Here is a 22,501-nt window from a genome sequence, read left to right as displayed (position 1 = left end):
GTAAGTCAAAGTCACCTTATTATTGCAATTTTACCTGCAGAATCTGAACTTAATAAAGTGAAAATACAAGATATAAGTAACTGTCCCCCACCCCGTATTATATCAAGCTAACGTTAGCTAACTACCGACTAGGCTAACAGGATGATATTAGCTAATTTGACGAGCACTTACTGGTCAGAATGGATCTTCAAATGACGAAGAAAGTTCAAACTTGTCTGTCTCCTACCGGGTAATCGATATTATTTTTTTTAATTAATTTATTAATTTTATATTCAAACTGAAAACATGAACTGAATAACTCTCAAGTCAAGTGCCGAGTCTTTAACTTCCAAGTCCGAGTCGAGTCTCAAGTCTTTTCTTTTTTGTCAAGTCGAGTCTCAAGTCATCAAAACAGCGACTCGAGTCCCCGTCTCTAGGGATTAGGAACTCCCAGAACTGATCCTGGTTTGCTTTGGACATAAATTAAAAGTGCAGGTTGATATTATGACGTCATCTGAGACAGATCTTAATTAAAGGGGCATTCTATAAATCCAACCCTGAATATTTTCTCTACATTTCTGGATCCAGGATAAGAAACCGAGACGTTAAAAGCTCCTCTTAGGTAGATATCCGGTGACTTCCACTTCTCATTAAATGTTGAAACCCACCTGTTATGAAACATCAGTCATACTCTCTGCAGGTTGTAGCTGAATTATTGATACTTTAAATGCAAAATGTGTCAGTGGATCCTTTTTCACACCAGGGTTGGATCAGTTGTTGGTATTTCAGTGATGCCATCTGATCAAAGAAACAACTCCCTCGTCTGTTATTCAGCATTCGCAGACCTGACAGATGAGCATCAGTTTAAGTTTTACAAAGTAACAGAAACCACAACATGAGTGTATTTTCCAGATTTTATTGTTTTTGTACACAAAAATCCCAGAGCCGTTGTTCCATCCAGCAGAGAGGTTAAAAACCTGAAAAAAAGAGACAAAAACATAAGTTTAGAAATGTTTTAAAACATTCTGTGAAGCTGAAAGAGGGTCATGTTGCTTTTAAACTAAACCAAATCTCAAATCCCGTCCTCTAAGGCAGAGATACTCATTGTGCGGCTCCTCAAGCTTTAATTGGTGGCTCACACTCGCATAGTAGCTTATAACATTATGGTAACAATAACAATATTTTTTTTCAAATAACACCGCGAATACTGCACAGTATTAAGTATCTTTATTAAGCAAAAGGGGACTTTAGCATGTTGTGGTAAAAGTGGCTCTTCTCTTGATTTTGCTCTGCCAATGTGGCTCTTGTGAAAAAAATAGTGAGTATCATTGATCTAACCCTTCTCAGACAAATGCCTCAATGTCTTCAACTGAAAAGGACTCAGAGCTTTGATGGGCTGGGACAGAACCACAGAACGTGACTCTGAACCAGGGTCCATCAGAACCACCAGAGACCAGTTCCGACTCGTCATCGTATCATCACCGAAGGGACAAACTGTTTCCCTGCTTTATTTAAAGCTGCTGAAATCACTGAGCTCACTGATGGAACACCACCAGTCACATTTCTACACCTCAGCACTGAAAGCAGACGCTGTGGCTCCAGTTGTCAAGGAAACGAAGACTCTGGCTGTGTTCGAAACCGCATACTACTCATACTAACTTTTTGAGTTAGTAGGAGTAGTAAGCGAGAAGTTCCCGGATGCATACTAGATTCTCTGAAATGTTGGGTATGCATCATGAGGTTACTACTTATACTCAAACTACCCAAGATGCAACGTAATGTGACGTCGCCGATCGTCATTTCCTGTCAAAACGGCAGTTTCAAGCTAGCTACAACGAGGGTAGGTTCACTTCCTGTTTTCAAAACAAAAGCACCAATTGTATGGTAATGGCTTTCCCTATGATAAAAGGCAACGGGTATTTTATTTTGTGAAAATAACAGGAAGTGCGTTGCTCACTGCGGCTAGCTTTAGTAGCGCCGAATTCGTGGGAACAAAATTGTAAACAGCCGGTATCTTGTCAGGTTTTCAACACGTTGGGGATCTAAACGACTACTTTCTCGCCTGAAAATGTTTCAAATGATGCTAAAGTTTACAGAGTTTAGAGCTTAAGCAAAATCAGCTTCAGGCCGGCTGATTTCAGCTCGGGCAGGAGCGAGATGTATTGTGGGTAAACGCTCTGCATACTGTCTGATTGATGAGTATGCAGTTTCGAACACAGCCTCTGAGAAATGACTCGGTGCTCCAGCTATAAACCGATTCAACAGCAGGTCGTCCTCACCTTCTTATGCGGTGGGCACAGGTGTTCCCTGGGGCATGACGGGCGCCTCTGGCTTGGCCCCCTTCTGCTCGGAGATGGGCGTGGTGGGCAGGGTCTCCTCCTTGGGCTCCACAATGCTGACGTGGTCGGGCAGGGGCTTCTTGGGGCCGATTTTACCGCTGGGGTCCCAGGGCAGCATGATCTTGACCTTGATGCCCAGCACACCTGAGAAAGACAGACGAGCACGTCAACACCAGCAACACCCGAGGTGACGAAGAACGCCGGCTGAAACGAAGGCTTCTCATTGGTCGGCTGGACTCACCCTGCCTCAGCAGGACGTGACGCACGGCTGTGTCGACGTAGTAGTTGACGGGGTCGCCGCTGTGGATCATCAGGCCGTCCACAAACTTCATGGACTTGGCCCTCTGACCCCTCAGCTTGCCGGACACCACGACCTCGCAGCCCTTGGCGCCGCTCTCCATGATGAACCTCAGAACACCGTAGCACGCCCTGAGGGAGGGGAGGAGTCAAATAAGCTGCGTTTTCCTGTGGTCGTGACAACGGGAAACTTCTTCTACACTAGACAGGCGTGCTGCTTCAACCCTTCTCAGACAAATGCCTCAATGTCTTCAACTGAAAAGGACTCAGAGTTCTGATGGGCTGGGACAGAACCACAGAACGCGACTCTGAACCAGGGTCCATCAGAACCACCAGAGACCAGTTCCGACTCGTCATCGTATCATCACCGAAGGGACTTTTTGTTTGTTATGCAAACTCTGCTTTAAGTCTCTGAACACAGAATTTATTCCTCCTGCAGCTGAGCGGGTGCATTTCAGAGGACCAGAACATCAGAAGGTCCAAACTCACTCCGTCACTCAACAGTTTAAATACTTTATTAAGTAATAACTAACATGAAAAACAGAACAATCAACAGAATCTGGCTGTATTAGTTCTTATAAAGCAGTTTTATTTAAGTTCAGGATGAATCTGGCCATGTTTGAAATACTAATTTCTATCATAGTGTTGAACTTAAACTCAAATAAGAAAGGTGACCACAGGCTCCGAGTGCATATCTTTATGATTTTAGATCTGTTAAAATGGTGGGAAATGATACGAAGGAAACCGCTTATCTGTAACAACAAAGTCGGGGTGTGAGGCCTGCATGTTGTGCTGCGTCTTACCTTCGCACAGCCAGGCCTCCCAGCAGCTTGTAGCGCAGAGACTCAGCCTGAGCGATGGCACACAGACCACGGGTGGCAACTTTCTCAGCATACAGCTAAAGAGGGAAAAGAGGTCAAAAGCTGTCCTAAAACCTGGGGTAACTTAGGAGTCACAGGTGGTCTGCTGTAAAAGACAACTACGATGCCTCTACCCTTCTCAGACAAATGCCTCGGTGTCTTCACGTAGAAAGGACTCGCGGACCTGAGGAACCGGAGCAGGACCACAGAACGTGGACCGGAACCGGTGACCTGCAGAGCCAAACCGAGTACTGTTCTGTCTCGTCATCGTCTCATCACTGAAGGGGAACCTACACTCAGAAGCTTTCACACCGACATCCACCTAGCTTCTTACAGGACGACCTGATGGTAACCAGGTGTTCTGCGTTTTGTTGATGGCCAATTGAGAAAAGCCTTAAAAACGTGGATTTTAAAGAGGGATAAACACAGAAACCCTCAAAGATATTCACATAGGATGTTGCCATTCAAGGAAAAAAGCACTTTTTTTAAAGGATGCAAACATCTGAATCTTAACGACACACTGTTGTGGTGTAAAAGTTGAAGGCGTCACCAATGACACTCATATTAAAAGCACTTTAAAGCCAGCACCAGTAGATACGTAGGGGAAGCTGATTGGTCTGTTTTTAAGGATGCTTTGAATGATGCGAGTCAGAACTCTTTTGGTCATCTTACCTCCACGCTGCCCTCTGGGAAGCCGAACCTCTTCTGGACCACAGCGGTCAGCTCTCTGATCCGGCGGCCCTTCTCTCCCAGAACATTCTGGGTCCTACAAAAGGGCACAAAACACAGCTGCCATTAATAACTGAGAAACAAAGCTTAAATAATCTAAACGCTGGTGTTCACAGGCAGCACAGAGAGCCGTATTCTAGCAAACAGAAACTCTTTCGTTCTTAGTTCAACTTAGCAAGGAAAGTTTATTTGTACGGCACAATTCAACTACAAGGCGATTCAGAGCGCTTTACAGATACATTAAAACAGTAGAAATAAAAAGCAAGATTTAAATTTTTAAACAAAAAAGAAAGAAATAAAACAATAGATAGATAAAATCAGTAGTTAAAATGTGATTAAGAGGGAGGAGTTAAATAAGCTGCGTGTTCCTGTGGTCGTGAAAACGGGAAACTTCTTCTACACACGCACAGCTCGGTTTTATTCTGAGACAGGCGTGCTGCTTCAACCCTTCTCAGACAAATGCCTCAATGTCTTCAACTGAAAAGGACTCAGGGTTCTGATGGGCTGGGACAGAACCACAGAACGCGACTCTGAACCAGGGTCCATCAGAACCACCAGAGACCAGTTCCGACTCGTCATCGTATCATCACCGAAGGGACTTTTTGTTTGTTATGCAAACTCTGCTTTAAGTCTCTGAACACAGAATTTATTCCTCCTGCAGCTGAGCGGGTGCATTTCAGAGGACCAGAACATCAGAAGGTCCAAACTCACTCCGTCACTCAACAGTTTAAATACTTTATTAAGTAAAAACTAATATGAAAAACGTCCTAACTGTTTCCTGCTCCATCACAACAATAACAATCCTCAACACTAAGAGGAAAAGCTCAGATGTGTCCCACCAAGAATCTCTCCCATCCAGTCCGTTGCAGCAGAGTGGAATGGCTGTTTGGCCCCTGGTGTTGTGGCCATTTATGTTTGTAAATCAGAATTTCTAGTTCTCTTTGGGCAGTTAGAATATACTTCAGTTAGTTTGGAATAAAAATCTATAATTCATTTTTATATTTGTTAAATTGTTTAGATTATTTTGGTAACGTTTAGACCCTCCCATTAATTAGAGATTAAGAACACACCGGGGGGGCGAGTTGGAGGAACTTTGTTTCTCAAATGTCCGCTGTGAAGACGGGAGGTTTTGGTAACGCTTTTAGAGCTTGTTAAATCAGATTAAGTTAACTTTTGTTTTTCAACCAAGTTGTAAGAGATGTTCAGTTATTGCTTTGTTCATATTTTTTTTTTGTCAGAAATAAACTACAAATATTTTTTAAACAATCAACTCTGAAGTGCTTGCAAGAACAAAGCCATCTGTTGCCTTTGTTAGAAAATATACTTTGGAAACTCAAAAGGCCGCGACACCTGGTGTTTCAGTGTCAGGGGTCAGCTCTATCACAGCAGCTCTATCACAGCAGGACTTTGCATGTGGGCTCCTACTGCCCATCCAAACCACCTTCCCAGGCCTCACCACCCAGGAGACACCTGTACTCCCTTTTCTTTCCTCCTCTGGTGGAGGTTTTGAGGGATTATGCGTCTGTGCCTACAAAACCTGCCTAATAAACTTTAATTTTTATTACTTTACGTAATAAAAATCATTCAACTCAAACAGTGAGCAGAGCTTTTCTGTCACAGTACATCGTAAACACGTGTAATACTGTGCAACTGAACCACCCAAATTTCCTCAACACGACAGTCCAATTGATATCTACAGACTGCTTTCAGCCAACTTGACATGTCAGATAGTCATCAAGTTGGACAGTGAGCGATCACTCTGATTGGCTGTTCTGCATAATGAATGAATTCTGGACGAAGTTAATAAAACTTTATCTCTCATCATGCGTAAGCTTAAATACTTGACACATCAGGGGGGCTGCAGTTGAGGTCGGTTTGGTGTATGAAGAGCCCATCGGCTCCACTCACCTTGTGGCCAGGATGATGATCTCAGTCCTGGTTGGGGTCACGCGCACCTCCACCCCGGAGTAACCATCCTCAGCAAGCTCACGAGTCAGGAACTCATTCAGCTCAGCCTTGAAGATACCGTCTGCGACGAACTGTGGACGACAAACAACGTCAGATTCTTCTAGAACTTAGCAGAAAACAGACTAAATAAAATATTGATTTAAGATATTGCTCAGAATTCAATTAATCAGCAAGTTAATGTGTAAAAAAATGTCAATACGAACTAGAAAACAACTCCTGTCCATCTAACATGTTTCACAGATACTTACAGGGATAAAAAGAAATAAGAGATGCTGCGAAAACTGCAAACAAAATAATATGAGAGCTAAACAGGTCCAGATTTAAGTACCGGTGCATGGCTACTCAGGCTTATTTTTTCAGTAATTGGACACATTTGTTTTATTATAATTTAAAGTGAATTAAGTTGAATATACTTCATCTAACGTCGCTAATAATTCTATCCTTTTTAGCCTGATGTGTTCTTCGTTTAGCATGATCTGGCTTGTTCATTATACTGTCATTGAGCTAACTGCTAGCTCAAGGTAGGACATACGCTTAATATTTTAATGGAAACAAGCTATCACATTTCACAAAAGAAATTAATGAATTTCAGGTTCCCCTGAACACATTTCATGGGGAAGTATTACGTGAGTATTACGGGGTTCATGGCGGTTAACAGCTCCTCTACATGCCGGTGGACAGAGCCATGTTAGCTAGCCAAATGAGGGGGGATGCAGCACCGCCAGAATCTGGATCAATCCTCTCCGAACCGGGGCTGGACGGGCTCAACTGACCCCGGGACGAGCACGAAAAGTCTACATCCCAACCAACGTGGCCCCATTTTTACAGAATACCTTTGTCTGCTCGAGTAAAACAAGCATAAAACACAGCTAACCTTCCTCTTCTTGGAGATTTGCACCGCCATCTTCCAAAAGGCCGTAGACAGGAAAGGACCGTGGAAGGACGCGGAAATGACTATATAGTAAAGCAGCAGACTTCCGGTGACGTCACGCCCAGGCTGAGACTGGAACTTGTAGTTTTTTGAGGTCCGCGTTGATTTCTTTACCGCAGAAAGCCAGAAGTGTTGGCTACGCAAGGGCGTAACAATGGGTCTACCATTGGGGGGGTTAAACTCGCGGCATATTTATTTATTTATTTATTTATTTATTTAATCATTTTCTTGCTTACTAATTTGCCATTCCTGTGTTAGAAATACATTGTGATACTTTTACTGATTTAGGCTACTTAACGTAAATGCAGCTGTTCACTTCACTATTTATGCCATAACGACACAGTAGTTAAATTCAGTGTTTAAGCACTAGCCAACAGTGGCAGCTGACAAGAACTTAAAGATTAATCAATTTCATCACTGTATTGGCACCTACATGCAGCAAATGTATTATGCACAATGCAACTCTCGATACATCACACCATACAGGGTGGCACACTGGAGTGCAGCTTGCACCTTTATTCTGAACTGATTTCACATATTGCCCACTTACTATCACATTAAGATTGCTATAAATTAATAATAATAGTACTAAAGGAGTAAGACCTGTTACTGATGGTGAACTTGTCTTTAATGTCGGGTGTGTTTCCAGAGCCACTAAAAAAAGCTGTAATCAAACCTCTGCTGAAAAAGGACAATCTTGACAAGATACAAATGAACAACTACAGGCCTATCTCAAATCTCCCATTTTTAAGTAAGATCATTGAAAAAGCGGTTTTTCAACAACTTAATTACTTTTTAAAACAAAACAACTCCTATGACACCTTCCAGTAAACTTTTAGACAGAACCACAGCACTGAGACTGCTCTGACAAAGAGTTTAACAACATATGTCTGAATACAGACGGTGGAAAAATGTCAGTCTTAGTTCTACTAGATCTCAGTGCTGCATTTGACACAGTTGACCACAATATATTACTGAAACGACTGGAAAACTGGGCGGGTTGAACAAATTTCACGGAAAAACATATGTTTTGACTGTTAAGCCCGGTGAAGATTCAACACATTAGCAGTCATTCCAGTTGTCAACGCCACTTAAAAAGGTGATTTTCTCCTCTTCTAGCATTATCGTGACAGGAGAACCATGCCAACTTTGGATGCAGTTATCTTAGCGATAGCAATAGCCTCAATATACATATCGTTGGAAAGCTTAGCATATGGCCATTCATGTGAGCACAATAACTTAGTTTTGTACATTTTATTCATTCAGAATTTTATGATATTTTTTGATAATTTGATTTGATGATATGAGGGGGGGGGGGGGGGGGGTTATATTAGCTGGATCTGACTTTTGAGGGGGTCATGACCCCCATAACCCCAGTGCAAATTACGCGCATGTGGCTACGGACATTAAACTTACTGAATGCACCAAATTTGACATTTTGATCAACATTAAGTGTATTAATCTGCATCTCACACTGAACTTTTCTCACATTGAAGACTAATTCATTCAAATATATATTCCATTTGTATTTATAATATACTCAGATGCACAATTAAATAACTAGATAGGACAAGCCGAGCCTAACCCAATAAAACTAGAAAAACAAATTCTAATAGAGGACAATGCATGATACAGAAAGTAAGCTGAAAATTAAATTAATATTGAAATACTGCCTTCTGTTTTTCAGGGGAAGTAATATCTAAAGATTTTATGTTTTTAAGAATAAATTCAGCAAACATTTAAAGCTCATGTTGGGGAGTAAGTTTAAAAGAAAAAAGGGATTTGTAAAGATGAAGTTTTGTCCAAAGCCACGTCAGTTTTACACGGTTATCCCCTCGCTGTTAGAAATATTAGAAACCACAGCTTCCGTAGAAATAGAATCTTTACTGTCCTCTTGTGGTCAGATAGGGAAACTACCTAAAACTCGTTTTTTTAATTTGCATCTCAAACTGAATCAGTCAAAGTAGTGACATTACAAACAGAAACTTGTGTTGTTCACTCAACATCCACTAGATGACCTCATCTCTCTACCTCTCCGTTACTTCATAATTCATCACTTGATATTATCGTGCAACAAATCTAATTATAGACTATATATTATGATGGTTTAATCATGTTTAGGAAAAAAATGCAATCAGTAAAGTTACAATAATAACGGTATTTGTCATTATAATGACCTCTGTATGATGTCCATTTTGTTTGTTTTTGCTGGAACACCTGCAGATAAATGACTCAAACATTTAAAACTATTTCAGTTTTCTCCTCAAAACCAAAACAACCAAACAAAAACCAAACTTCTGTTTAATACACTACAAGAGGCTTTTTGTGGGAATCTCTTGGCTGAAATGAATCAGTTTGAAATTTATTATGTAAAATTTTGTACTGATTCATTTTTAGATTGTGGTAGCGATCAAGGTCATTTTCTGGAAACGTATTCCCTCAAATTGTTTATCTTTAGGCCATATTTTCTTCATCCAAAGCTAACTTTATTGATATAAACAAACAACAAGAGAAACACAACAAAAACTGATATTAAGGGAAACTGACAGTTTAAATCTAAATGATAATTCCAATTTTTACAGCAGCGTAAACTGCTCAGATCTCAGTGTTTTAATATAACTCTTCCCAAATATATATCACCAACTACGTTGTACATCATAGTCTTACAATTCAAGTTTTTGCACTTTTTATCATACAAACAAAACATGGCCCGGGTAGTTCATTTGGCTGAAATATTCCTCTTTTTGTCTGTTGTGTTTGTTTATTTGAATAAACCATAAATCATAATTCATATTATTCAAAAGGACCGGAATCAAAAACATATTGCAGTCAAGCTAAAACATTCAGAAGTCATATGTTTATTTCTTAAATTAAACAGTACTCATGTCAAAAATATGACAATATGTGCGTCTACGACACAGATCAGGTAGTCCTGAAAGCAGACAGGTGGATGTGTTTGAAGTCCACCTGGTTCTTCATCTCAGCAGCAGCTGTTGGCTTCTGTTGTCTGTTTTTCCCCTCCCAGCCACACAGGGGCGCTGTTGATCTTGGTGCCCTGGGCCCTGTTATCTGTGGCCTGGCCCTGCATGCCCCCACCCTCGCTGGCCAGTCGCTTGTGGATCTCAGAGGCCATGGTAAGGAAAGCCCTCTCCACGTTATCAGAGCTCTTAGCGCTCGTCTCCAGGAAGGGGATCTTCAGAGACACGGCCAGCTCCTGAGGGCGGAGCAGGGAATCCAGAGGCCAGTAAAACATTTGAGTTTGTGGGGTAAAATGTAAGAAATGGAGCCGAGCAGTAACTATGAAAATGAATCCCCTCTTTGTACCATTCATGACATGAAGTCTGAAACTGATCCTCTAATGTTTGCCTTCAGAGGAAGCACTGGCTGTGTTTGAAACTGCATACTACTCCTACTAACTTTTTGAGTTAGTAAACGAGTTTGAGTAAGCGAGAAGTTCCCGGATGCATACTAGATTCGCCGAAATGTTGGGAATGCATCATGAGGTTACTACTCATACTCAAACTACCCAAGATGCAACGTAACGTGACGTCGCCGATCGTCATTTCCTGTCAAAACGGCAGTTTCAAGCTAGCTACAACGAGGGTAGGTTCACTTCCTGTTTTCAAAACAAAAGCACCAATTGTATGGTAATGGCTTTCCCTATGATAAAAGGCAACGGGTATTTTATTTTGTGAAAATAACCAGAAGTGCGTTGCTCACTGCGGATAGCTTTAGTAGCGCCGAATTCGTGGGAACAAAATTGTAAACAGCCGGTATTTTGTCAGGTTTTCAACACGTTGGGGATCTAAACGACTACTTTCTCGCCTGAAAATGTTTCAAATGTTGCTAAAGTTTACAGAGTTTAGCGCTTAAGAGAAATCAGCTTCAGGCCGGCTGATTTCGGCTCGGGCAGGAGCAAAATGCATTGTGGGTAAACGCTCTGCATACTGTCTGATCGATGAGTATGCAGTATGCAGTATGTAGTATGTAGTATGTAGTATATGGGTTCGAACACAGTCACTGTGTTTCTGTTACCTGAGCAGTGGCAGCATCCACAACTTTCTTACTGACGATGTCAGCCTTGTTTCCCACCAGCAGCCTGGAGACGTTTTCACAGGCGTAGCGGTCTATTTCATCCAGCCACTGCTTCACATTGTTGAAGGACTCCTGCGGGCAAAGAGCAAAATGAGGGGAGCCCCGAAGTTAACGTTTAAAAGATGAGGCCACACCCCCTTACTGACCTGCTCCGTGACATCATACACAATGATGATACCATGAGCTCCTCTGTAATAGCTGGAGGTGATGGTTCGAAACCTCTCTTGACCTGCCGTGTCCCACTGAGGGCACAATCATCAGCCCGATCAGCTAACACGACTCAGTTCTTTTTGTTTTCACAGACAACTCCTAACAATCACACTCACGATCTGCAGCTTCACCGTCTTCCCGTCCATGTCGATGGTCCTGATTTTGAAGTCGACGCCAATCGTGGAGATGTAGCTCTCAGTGTAGCTGTCGTCCTACAGAAAGAAGCGAAGAGTTCATCGTGAAAGCCATCCTGTATGGATGTGTTTGCGTATTATTTGCCATCCCTACCGCAAAGCGCAGCAGCAGACACGATTTCCCAACACCAGAGTCGCCAATGAGAAGAAGCTTGAACAGGTAGTCACTGAAAAGACACACGTGGAATAAAATCACATAACTGAAACCCAAAATAATGTTTACTTTCATTCACTCAGGAAGCGTCCCGACTGAGTGAAATAACGTGGAAGTGTGAGCTATGATAAGAGCAAAGGAAAGGAGCTTCAAAGCTGCCTTTATTATCTCTTTTAACAGAAAAAAACAGAAAGACTCCTTTATCTGTCCCAGAATTCCCTTTAGCCACAACATTGAAAGCAATGCTTGATTATTTTGAGGGCTGGGCAACGATTAAAATGTTTAATCTAATTAATCACATGATTTCCCTGATTAATCACGATTAATCAAAAGAAGTGCACGAAAAGTCTAAATGCTAAATGCCTTAAGCATTTAGTTTTATTTTAAATGTGCTGCCATATGAATGAAAGTGCCATAACATTTGTTGTGCAAACACACTTTTAACATCAGCATCTTTCTGTAGTTTTTATGTAGAAGCCTCGCTCCACTGTCTGTTTCCTTGAATGACTTGCTGCTATCAGTTGTGTGTTTTGCCTTTAAGTGATATTTTAGACTGGAACTACTACGCTGAGAAGACAATTCAACTTAGCTGTAAATGCAGGAGTTTTTTTTAAATTTATTTTGAAATACGTGCTTTTATGTTGAAACCAGTAAAACAGGAAGTAGCGCCGGTTAGCTCCGTTAGCTTCACACAGAGACCGAGGAGCACCTGTAACGGGTGATGTTACCTGCTAGTTTATTTTTATTTTATTCCTCCATGCTTCGTGGTGTTTGCTGTAACTGTGTGAATGTGATGCATTCAACAGACTTTTACAATAATAAAACCTGCGTTAATATGCGATAAAATATTTATCGGCGTTAAATAATTAACAAGTTAACGCGATAATAACGAGTTAACGCGCCCAGCCCTACTTATTTTCATACTACTGTGCTAAAATGAGCCGATAATGTGAATAAATATGGGGACAGGGAGTTATGTGAGTTCCCACATATACGGTGGACGAGAAGGGCAAAACAAAATTACAAACTCTGAAACACTTTTACATTTTGGAAAACAAAATAACATTTCGCGAAACACTTTTACAAGTTCCGAAACAAATTAACATTTCACAAAACACTTTTACAAAGTCGACAATATTACGGAAAGGGAGGTTCCAAACCTCCAAGCTCCGAGGTTGACCCGGAAGTTATAACGGAAGCCTTCGATTTGATATAGCAGCGTTTTGAAACGCTGCTATATCGCTGTTCATCTTGGATCACTATGAATTCAAATCGAAGGCTTCCGTTATAACTTCCGGGTCAACCTCGGAGCTTGGAGGTTTGGAACCTCCCTTTCCGTAATATTGTCGACTTTGTAAAAGTGTTTTGTGAAATGTTAATTTGTTTTGGGAAATGTTATTTTGTTTTCCAAAATGTAAAAGTGTTTCAGAGTTTGTAATTTTGTTTTGCCCTTCTCGGCCACCGTAACATAAGTGCCCAAAACTACTTGTAAATGCCAGATTAATATGTAGAGGGTAAGTGCAAATGCAAGGAAAACTCATAACACCAGAGTTCAGGTGAACAGGACCACAAACAACAAGTAAATAAGACCTAAAATAATCTCGAACCGACAAACCAAACTAACAAACCAAAATTTAAGGTGTTGCAGTTGCAGAAAAAGACAAAACATTCATTTAAATGGTATAAACTGGTGTAACACAGAAGGAAATAGTGATCTGATTAATAATCAGTAACAAACAGTAACTGAACCCAGGTGTGAAACAAGGAGAGGAAGCAAAACTAAACAGGGTGCAAAAGAGAGAAATCATTACAAAATAAAAAAGGATGTAAAGCTAAAACACATGAAACGGACACGAAAGATCAAGGCCAAAGAAAGCCTAAAGGCCGTGACAAACACACGTGTGCAGGTTCACATGGTGAACACAACAGTGTCTGACCCAAACTGGACTTTTAAAATGCCCGTAGACATGTTAGTCTGACCTTAATCATCAGGCAGATAAAGCGAGTGCTGTTTGAACCACTCCAGCATGAACACTCTCAGATACATCCGTACATCCACCTTAGTCTTTCCATGCTGAGTGCCAGAAGTGTCTCAGATTAGTCTGAAATGTGTCTGCTGCTTGGGTTTGTTATTACTTTCCACCCGTTTACTTGTGGACGACCATTTTGGAATCTTTCTGCAGGATCTGGAGGACATTTTGAAAGCCCATTAGTTTGTCGCCCTTCACTCAAAGCAGCCCTGCCCATACTTTAAATCTACATATAATTAAAAAGATTGAGTTATACAAGAATTAAGTCCACATGCATTTGTCATTGAATAGCACATTTTCTTCCAGAGACCAAAAGCATTCTGTGTGTCAGGCTGTAAACACATTTATGTCTGTTGTAAAGCTGGGCGTTCTGACCCAGCGGTCTGTGGGGATTGACTCACTTTTTGGGAATCAACCACTTGAGGAAATGCAATAATTTCTGCTTAGGCTTCATTTTTCAGCATCAAAGTTTGTTACTTAGATTTGAGGTCAGAGTTTTTAGCTCGAAAAAATGTTTTATCAACAATGGCGTCGTAGCCAGGGAATAGTACGTTTCTGGTTTAAGTTAACGGGATGTAAATAAGCCCCATGAGCAGCGCTGCAAATGGCCCATAAACATCCTGAAGCATTGGGTGGTTTATTTCTCATTGTAGGCCACTATCATATGGAATCAGAGCTGTATTCTAAAAGCTTTCACCTCCTGTAATAGACGCATTTATTTTGTTAAAACATCTTTTAAACAGCTGCAGAGAATGAAAGAAAAGGCCTGCAGGTACTGTTATGATTCAAATGGAAGCAGGATCGTTGTGTTGAATTTATGTTGCAAAAAATGAGGGAAAGTAATAGATGAAACACAGAAGATCTTTATGAGACCTCATATTATCTTTATGAGGTGCGTAGTAACAAATTACATTTACTCTGTTACATTTACTTGAGTAAGTTTTAAAAAAAAATATCCAAGGAGTAGTTTTAAATCTCTATACTTTTTACTTTTACTTGAGTAGATGTGTGCAGCAGAAACTGTCCTCTTACTCCGCTACATTAGGCTACAATGAGCTGGTTACTTTTCTTCTTACCTCTTTGGTATTCTACGCCTCATTATTTTTATCCCCCCCCGCGTACGCCTCATTTTAATGTTTTATTCTGACAGAGAGAGAGACTTCCACCAAAGGCTCTACCACCTGACTGTGTTCCACCAATCAGACGCAGCCGTGCAGTCTGGTCACGTGACCATACTCAATCTCAGCGCGGGACGGTTAGCTTTAGCATTAGCAGTCGTAGCAAACAAACAAAGAAACAGATGAAAAATGTCAGAACCAACGGTGGGAAATGAAGACGCAGACGAGGCCTCATACTGAAAGCATGTTTACCTTACAAAGAGTGAGAAACAGCAGCTACATTATGTGTCTTCTGTGTCAACCAAAACAAACGCACATTTCAGCAGAAACTCAACATCTAACTTGAGGAAACATGTAGCGGTAAGTTTCCTAAACTCGTTTTCCCCCCCATGGATAGGTGAATGTTTGTTTTTTAGGTTACATATGGGTTACATATGTTTTAAACATTTCCTAAGTCTCTTTTATTTTTTATTGAAGTACTTGAATTCACCTGGATTATTTTAATTGAAGCTATTTTGTAATTAATTAATTCATTTTAATTTATTTTATCAATTGGATGAACTCTAATTTGTTTAAAGATGATTATTTAGTATTTTTGTCTGTCTGATTGAATGCTTGTGTTAACAAATAAATCAGACGTTACTCAACAGTTACTCAGTACTTGAGTAGTTTTTTCAACAAGCACTTTTTTACTCTTACTCAAGTAATTATTTGCATGAATACTTTTTACTTTTTACTTGAGTCATATTATTCTGAAGTAACAGTACTTTTATTTGAGTACAATTTTTGGCTGCTCTGCCCACCTCTGAACACAATCACATGCTGTTGAAAATGTACTTTTGCCTGAATATTCTTCTTTCGCCTTCAGACTCTAAAGACTACAATTCCCATGAGCCTCAGGGGCCTACCGCTCCAGCTTTTGTTGATGTACAACTGATGTTTATGAGTTGGCTAAAAGTGTCAGATCATCGAAATTACACAAACATTCTGTCTTCATGGACGGACATAAAACATTTGTCAGACGGATGATGTCAGAGTATCATTTCAAAATGTTGCTCAACTCAACATAAGAGAACTCAGGGTGTCGTACAGCTTTAAACGCTCTCCTTACTCTCTTTTCCTGTAGAAACTCACATATTCTCACTTCTTTTTTTCCAGTAACGCAAGACAAACACTTACTATTCAGGATTCATGATCGGGTGAAGTCGCCCCACAAGACAAAAAAGTCGAGTCCTGAAGCACAAAGAGTCAGATAATCTCTGACTCTGTGATGTTGTGTAGTGGTCAGATGAGCCGGTTTCCTTTGCCTGTGTGTATATGTGTGTGTGTGTCCTTTGGAGGGCAGAATAAGCCGGAGGTACCTGCTTTATGAGCTGACGGAGGAGCTGACTGGTTCAGATGCATTATTTATTTATAAAGATTAGCTCAGTTTACACTGAGGGCAGCACTGGAACCAGAACACACACTCAGCCACAGTGACAGGCACACACTGCTCCACACTGCTCTTTTTCTCTCTTTAAACAGAGTCAACGGATAGCTTTACTGCTTTCTATCAGCGATGCTTTAAAGCTGAAGTCTCACAGCCGATGTCGCTTTGTTGAGGTCACCTGACAGCGTCTCCATACGTCATGACGGCTCTGAAACTCCCAAACAAACAAGCAGGAAGTGGTTCTGCTGGAACTACTTAGGAAACCACAGCTGTCCTCATGTTGCTGTCACTCGATTGTCACGAACAACACGTCAGTGGCATGAGTCTGCGATCATAAGGAGCCCTGTCTAAGCAACACTCGTTTAAATGAAAAAATACATCGGGAAGAATAAGAGCTACCGACTGGGCACCAAAAACATGACCTGAAAAAAAGTAATGGGATTCTGACACTCGCAGCATTTTACAATGATTTAATTAAATGTTTACAAATAACTTATTTCCATGAAACTTTGTCAAACTTTGGGCACTTGTTATTAAAAATGTTCCAATTATTAATTATTCATTCCCAAGAAAAGCAACTGAATACGTCAGAAGAAGACAACTGCCCCAATGTGGAAGCATGCGTGGGATACCTAAAAAGAAAGCTGCATTGCACCTTAGCATTTATAGATTTTAGATTGAACTCCTGTCTATATTTTACTGATAAACTAAAGAGACTGCACACATTATGTGTGAGACTTCCTCAGAGTGCAGCTCATAGGCATTTTCAACAGATAGAAAAATACTGATAACGCTATTGCTAGCAAGCGTTAGCACACTCCAGGATCCAGGCCCCAAGGCATGAAGGTCCATTTTGACCGATTCTGTACAGATTCTGGGGAAATTTAAATTGTCCAGATATACATACAGTATACTGTATGTATATGGAAACAATCATTATCGTATCCATAACTTCTCCTAAACAACAGCTTTTCTTTCATAATTTCTCTATTTATTCTATATCCTGTCTTTACTTGTTCTCTTTCCTCAGTATTTGCTTCATCCTTTCTTTCCTTTCTTTCTTCTTTACTTTCCTTTCCTTTCCTTCCTTTCTTTCCATTCCTTTCCTTTCTTTCCTTTCCTTTCCTTTCCTTTCCTTTCTTACTCTTTCCTTTCCTTTCTTCCTTTCCTTTCCTTTCCTTTCCATTTCTTTCCATTCCTTTCCTTTCCTTTCCTTTCCTTTCCTTTCATCTTTCCTTTCCTTTCCTTCATTCCTTTCCTTTCCTTTCCTTTCCTTTCCTTTCCTTTCCTTTCCTTTCCTTCCTTTCCTTTCCTTTCTTTCCATTTCTTTCCATTCCTTTCCTTTCCTTTCCTTTCTTTTCATCCCTTTCCTTTCATTTCCTTTTCCATTCTTTCCTTTCCTTTCCTTTCCTTTCCTTTTCTTTCCTTTCCTTTCCTTTCCTTTCCTTTCCTTTCCATTCCTTTCCTTTCCATTTCTTTCCTTTCCTTTCCTTCCTTTCCTTTCCTTTCTTTCCTTTCCTTTCATTTCCTTCCTTTCGTTCCATTCCTTCCTTTCCTTTCCTTTCCTTTCCTTTCCTTTCCTTTCCTTTCCTTTCATCCCTTTCCATTCCTTTCCTTTCCTTTCCTTTCCTTTCCTTTCCTTTCCTTTCCTTTCATCCCTTTCCATTCTTTCCTTTCCTTTCCTTTCCTTTCATTCCTTCCTTTCCTTTCCTTTCTTTCCTTTCCTTTCTTCATCCCTTTCCCTTTCCTTCCTTCCATTCTTTCCTTTTCCATTCCTTTCCTTTCCTTTCTTTCCTTTCCTTTCCTTTCCTTTCCTTCCATTTCTTTCCATTTCCTTCCTTTCCTTTCCTTTCCTTTCCTTTCCTTTCCTTTCACTTTCCTTTTCTTTCCTTTCCTTTCCTTTCCTTTCCTTTCCTTTCCTTTCATCCCTTTTCCATTCCTTTCCTTTCCTTTCCTTTCATTTCCTTTCCTTCCTTTCTTTCATCCTTTCCTTTCCTTTCCTTTCATTTCCTTTTCCTTCCTTTCCTTTCCTTTCCTTTCCTTTCTTTCCATTCCTTTCCTTCCTTTCCTTTCCTTTCCTTTCCTTTCCTTTCCTTTCCTTTCCTTTCATCCCTTTCCATTCCTTTCCTTTCCTTTCCTTTCCTTTCCTTTCCTTCCTTTCCTTTCATCCCTTTCCATTCCTTTCCTTTCCTTTCCTTTCCTTTTCATTTCCTTTCCTTTCCTTTCCTTTCCTTTCATCCCTTTCCTTTCCTTTCCTTTCCATTTCTTTCCTTTCCTTTCCTTTCCTTTCCTTTCCTTCCTTTCCTTTTCTTTTCCTTTCCTTTCCTTTCCTTTCCTTTCCTTTCCTTTTCCTTCTCTTTCCTTGTCATCCCTTTCCATTCCTTTCCTTTCCTTTCCTTTCCTTTCCTTTCCTTTCCTTTCATTTCTTTCCTTTCCTTTTCCTTTCATCCCTTTCCCTTTCCTTTCCTTTCCTTTCCTTTCATTTCCTTTCATTTCATTCCTTTCCTTCCTTTCCTTTCCTTCCTTTCCTTTCCTTTCCTTTCCTTTCTTTCCTTTCCTTTCCTTTCCATTTCTTTCTCATTCCTTTCCTTTCTCTTTCCTTTCCTTTCCTTTCCTTTCCTTCCCTCCTTTCCTTCCTTTCATCCCTTTCTCATTCCTTTCCTTTCCTTTCATCCCTTTCCATTCCTTTCCATTCCTTTCCTTTCCATTAATTTCCTTTCCTTCCTAATCATCCCTTTCCATTCCTTTCCTTTCCTTTCCATCCCTTTCCTTTCCTTTCCTTTCCTTTCCTTTCATTTCCATTCCGTTCCTTTCCTTTCCATTAATTTCCTTTCCTTCCTAATCATTCCTTTCCTTTCCTTTCATTCCTTTCCATTCCTTTCCTTTCATTCCTTTCCTTTCCTTTCCTTTTCATCCCTTTCCTTTCCATTTCTTTCTTTCTTTCTTTTCCTTTCCTTTCCTTTCCTTTCCTTTCCTTTCCTTTCCTTTCCTTCCTTTCCTTTCCTTTCCTTTCCTTTCCTTTCCTTTCGTTTCATTTCCTTTCATCCCTTTCCTTTCCTTTCCTTTCCATTCCTCTCCTTTCCTTTCTTTCCATTTCTTTCCTTTTCCTTTCCTTTCATTTCTTTCCTTTCTTCTTTCCATTCCTCTTTCCTTTCCTTTCCTTCCTTTCCTTCATCCCTTTCCTTTCCTTTCCTTTCCTTTCCTTTCCTTTCCTTTCCTTTCCTTTCCTTCCTTTCCTTTCCTTTCCTTACTTCCTTATCATCCCTTTCCATTCCTTTCCTTTCCCATCCCTTTCCTTTCCATTCCTTCCTTTTCATCCCTTTCCATTCCTTTCCTTTCCTTTCCTTTCCTTTCCTTTCCTTTCCTTTCCTTTCATCCCTTTCCATTCCTTTCCTTTCCTTTCCTTTCCTTTCATTTCCATTCCTTCCTTTCCTTTCCATTTCTTTCCATTCCTTTCCTTCCTTTCCTTTCCATTCCTTTCCTTTCCTTTCCTTTCCTTTCCTTTCATTCCTTTCCTTTCCTTTCCTTTCCTTTCCTTTCCTTTCCTTTCCTTTTCATCCCTTTCCTTTCCATTTCTTTTCTTTTCTTTTCTTTTCTTTCCTTTCCTTTCCTTTCCTTTCCTTTCCTTTCCTTTCCTTCCTTTCCTTTCCTTTCCTTTCGTTTCATTTCCTTTCATCCCTTTCCTTTCCTTTCCTTTCCATTCCTCTCCTTTCCTTTCCTTTCCTTTCCATTTCTTTCCTTTCCTTTCCTTTCCTTTCCTTTCCTTTCCTTCCCTTTCATTTCCTTTCCTTTCCTTTCCTTTCCTTTCCTTTCCTTTCCTTTCCTTTCCTTTCCTTCCTTTCCTTCCTTTCCTTTCCTTTCCTTTCCTTTCCTTACTTCCTTATCATCCCTTTCCATTCCTTTCCTTTCCATCCCTTTCCTTTCCATTCCTTTCCTTTTCATCCCTTTCCATTCCTTTCCTTTCCTTTCCTTTCCTTTTCATCCCTTTCCTTTCCTTTCCTTTCCTTTCCTTCCTTTCCTTTCCTTTTCATCCCTTTCCTTTCCATTTCTTTTCTTTCCTTCCTTCCTTTCATTTCCTTTCCTTTCCTCAGTCTTTGTTTTTTCCCTTCTCTTCCCTTTGGACATTCTTTTATCTTTCATCTTTGTTCTATTTCTTTTTCTGCCCTTATTTTGTCTACCTTTCTTTATCTGGCTCATTGCTCTCTCTCTCTCTCTCTTTTTGTGCTTCCTATCATCTCTTCATCTCCTGGTTTTGTCTCCTTTCCACTCTTCCCTTCATCTTCTTTGCTCCTCTCCTGTGTCACTCTGTTTCTTTCTTCTGAACATATTTTCACTCTTTGTGGCTTTTTGTTTCTTTTTGCTTTTTCCTCTCCAAGCATTTTGTTTTATTTATTCCATTTCTTTGCATTTCCTCCATCTTGTCATCCATTACCCATCTTTCCTTTCCTTTCCACATCTTCGTCTTGTTCTTCTCGTGGTCCCCAGTTTTCCCTTTCCTTCCTCCCCTCCCTCCCATCTCCCCTGATGTTTTCCTTCACTCTTCTCCTCTTTCCTTTTTCTCCTCTTCAGAATTTCTTCTCCTCCTCTTTTTTTAGAAGTGCATGCAGGACAAAGTGAAAGCAGTGCAGTTTTATTCACCTCTGACTCCCATGTGTGACCCCCCTGGTCACGGGAACGAGCAGGGAGCAGGGGATTGTGGGACATTTGATGGCTGAGCAGCTGTGATGGGGTCAAGGGTCAGTAGCCCTGACGACGGCCTGTTGCCAGGGCCGAGGCGGTGGCGTTGTGGTTGCTAGGACAGCAGCAGGCTTTGTGGTGCTCCCGATGGAGCACAGGGATGGGAAAACTGGGGGAAGGGGGACCAAGAGAAACAGAAGAAATAAAGAGAGAAAGAAATCAACAAAGAGAGAAGGTTAGAATGCAAGGGGAAGGGTGGGAACAGGGGAACAGGAAGAATAGAGGGGAAGAAGAATCTAAATTTAGATACCGCTGAAGAAACAAAAAGGAGGAGATAATGCGCTCAAAAATGAAAAACAGGTTATGATTAAAGCTTGTTTTGATTCTAAACGGATGACATGATTTATAATCTGCTGTGGACATGTTAAATCAGTACGTTATGGGAGAGTAATAAAGAAACAAAGACTATCAGCAGTGTAGCTCTCAGTGAGCACCAGCTGAGTGTGAGAATCAGTAAAAGGTCTAAACAGCTACTCACTGATCCAACAGTGAAGCCCAAACTTTGTTTAGTCTATATGTCACCGAGGTGTTACAACATCTTTGACTTTTTTGACACTAAATAACAGGTTATTGTGGCATCGAATACACTGTAAGGGACACACAAAGTGTTTTTTTTTTTATGTGGGTGGCCAGAAAACACTGCAAATGCCAGTCTGGACAGTAAATTTACGAAAAAGTGAACTTATAAGGCAATTAGAAGAGAAATAGGGAGGAATCATGGGACTAAGAAGCATGATACCTTTGATTAACACTATCTTCACTCTGTGACACTGTCAAAGTGCGAATGACTATTTGGTTTGGAAGAACCTTTAAGTTACACTATGTGACGTTTCCATAAGTATCTAATAGTTTTGTTTGATCAATTCTGTTTTCATCAAGAATTAACCATTTATACGTATTTGCACAGCTCTAAAGGCCCATAGATTTTTTATAATATTTGTTTTTATATTTTTATATTTATTTATAAATATATTTATATTTATTTATATATATATATATATATATTGTTATTCATATCTATATTTATATGTTTATATTCCCATATTTGTTTTTACTTATTCTTCTCTTTATTTATTTCCTGCTGTAAAGCACTTTGGTACATCGTAAGGATTGTCTGTAAAGGGCTGTATAAATAAAGTACATTTACATTTACATTTACATAGAAGAAGAGTACTGTTCAGAGGACCACGTTTTTTACGTGATGGAAAACAACAGCCCACGAGTCATCAATCAAGTGAAAACATGAACAAATGAAGCAAATTCCGGATAGAAAAGGCAGAAAACAAGAATAAATACTGATAGAAATCACTGATGAAGAACAAAGATCTTCAAACAGCCGCAGAAGTGTTGTTTTCTACCGACGGATGCTTCCCAGTGGGTTGGCCGTATTTAAGATGGTTGCAATCTCCAAATCGACCACTAGATATCAGT

At 40.3% G+C, this 22,501-nt stretch overlaps 2 protein-coding genes and 4 non-coding genes across 6 annotated transcripts; all 6 read right to left on the bottom strand.

Moving 5' to 3' along the window:
- Window positions 1–879: 879 nt before the first annotated feature.
- Window positions 880–7,123, bottom strand: rps3 (ribosomal protein S3). Its single transcript, XM_075472791.1, has 7 exons — window positions 7,047–7,123; window positions 6,113–6,243; window positions 4,148–4,241; window positions 3,419–3,513; window positions 2,560–2,747; window positions 2,259–2,462; window positions 880–956 (listed from the first exon to the last, which is right to left on the bottom strand). The coding sequence occupies exons 1-6, from the start codon at window positions 7,074–7,076 to the stop codon at window positions 2,263–2,265; spliced, it is 738 nt and encodes a 245-aa protein (XP_075328906.1). The 5' UTR covers window positions 7,077–7,123; the 3' UTR covers window positions 880–956; window positions 2,259–2,262.
- On the bottom strand, window positions 1,318–1,466 carry LOC142389096 (small nucleolar RNA SNORD15). The gene has a single exon (XR_012770398.1). It is a non-coding gene; the product is annotated as a small nucleolar RNA SNORD15 (small nucleolar RNA).
- Window positions 2,840–2,988, bottom strand: LOC142389094 (small nucleolar RNA SNORD15). The gene has a single exon (XR_012770396.1). It is a non-coding gene; the product is annotated as a small nucleolar RNA SNORD15 (small nucleolar RNA).
- LOC142389097 (small nucleolar RNA SNORD15) lies at window positions 3,610–3,759 on the bottom strand. Its single transcript, XR_012770399.1, has one exon. It is a non-coding gene; the product is annotated as a small nucleolar RNA SNORD15 (small nucleolar RNA).
- Window positions 4,651–4,799, bottom strand: LOC142389095 (small nucleolar RNA SNORD15). Its single transcript, XR_012770397.1, has one exon. It is a non-coding gene; the product is annotated as a small nucleolar RNA SNORD15 (small nucleolar RNA).
- Window positions 7,124–9,945: 2,822 nt separating the features above from the next.
- Window positions 9,946–16,286, bottom strand: LOC142388754 (ras-related protein Rab-1B-like). The gene is made up of 6 exons (XM_075474303.1): window positions 16,084–16,286; window positions 11,697–11,769; window positions 11,525–11,620; window positions 11,345–11,440; window positions 11,139–11,270; window positions 9,946–10,317 (listed from the first exon to the last, which is right to left on the bottom strand). The coding sequence occupies exons 1-6, from the start codon at window positions 16,095–16,097 to the stop codon at window positions 10,084–10,086; spliced, it is 645 nt and encodes a 214-aa protein (XP_075330418.1). The 5' UTR covers window positions 16,098–16,286; the 3' UTR covers window positions 9,946–10,083.
- Between the last annotated feature and the right edge of the window lie 6,215 nt (window positions 16,287–22,501).

The sequence above is a fragment of the Odontesthes bonariensis genome, chromosome 9, assembly GCF_027942865.1.
Source record: "Odontesthes bonariensis isolate fOdoBon6 chromosome 9, fOdoBon6.hap1, whole genome shotgun sequence".
In the NCBI taxonomy this organism is placed as follows: Eukaryota; Metazoa; Chordata; class Actinopteri; order Atheriniformes; family Atherinopsidae; genus Odontesthes; species Odontesthes bonariensis.
Note: the sequence above shows the minus strand (reverse complement) of the source record. Positions and strands in the feature narration are given on the sequence as shown.

What these genes read in the sequence shown, in the direction of transcription:
- LOC142388754 (XM_075474303.1), bottom strand. An exon ending in AGACGGTGAAGCTGCAGATC is followed by an intron (nt 11,441 to 11,524) that starts GTGAGTGTGATT and finishes TTGTGCCCTCAG; the next exon opens with TGGGACACGGCAGGTCAAGA. An exon ending in TGGATGCTGCCACTGCTCAG is followed by an intron (nt 10,318 to 11,138) that starts GTAACAGAAACA and finishes CTCCGCCCTCAG; the next exon opens with GAGCTGGCCGTGTCTCTGAA.
- rps3 (XM_075472791.1), bottom strand. Translation starts at nt 7,076, where the DNA reads ATGGCGGTGCAAATCTCCAAGAAGAGGAAG. An exon ending in TCCCAGAGGGCAGCGTGGAG is followed by an intron (nt 3,514 to 4,147) that starts GTAAGATGACCA and finishes TTCCCTCTTTAG; the next exon opens with CTGTATGCTGAGAAAGTTGC. An exon ending in GGAGGCCTGGCTGTGCGAAG is followed by an intron (nt 2,748 to 3,418) that starts GTAAGACGCAGC and finishes CCCCTCCCTCAG; the next exon opens with GGCGTGCTACGGTGTTCTGA.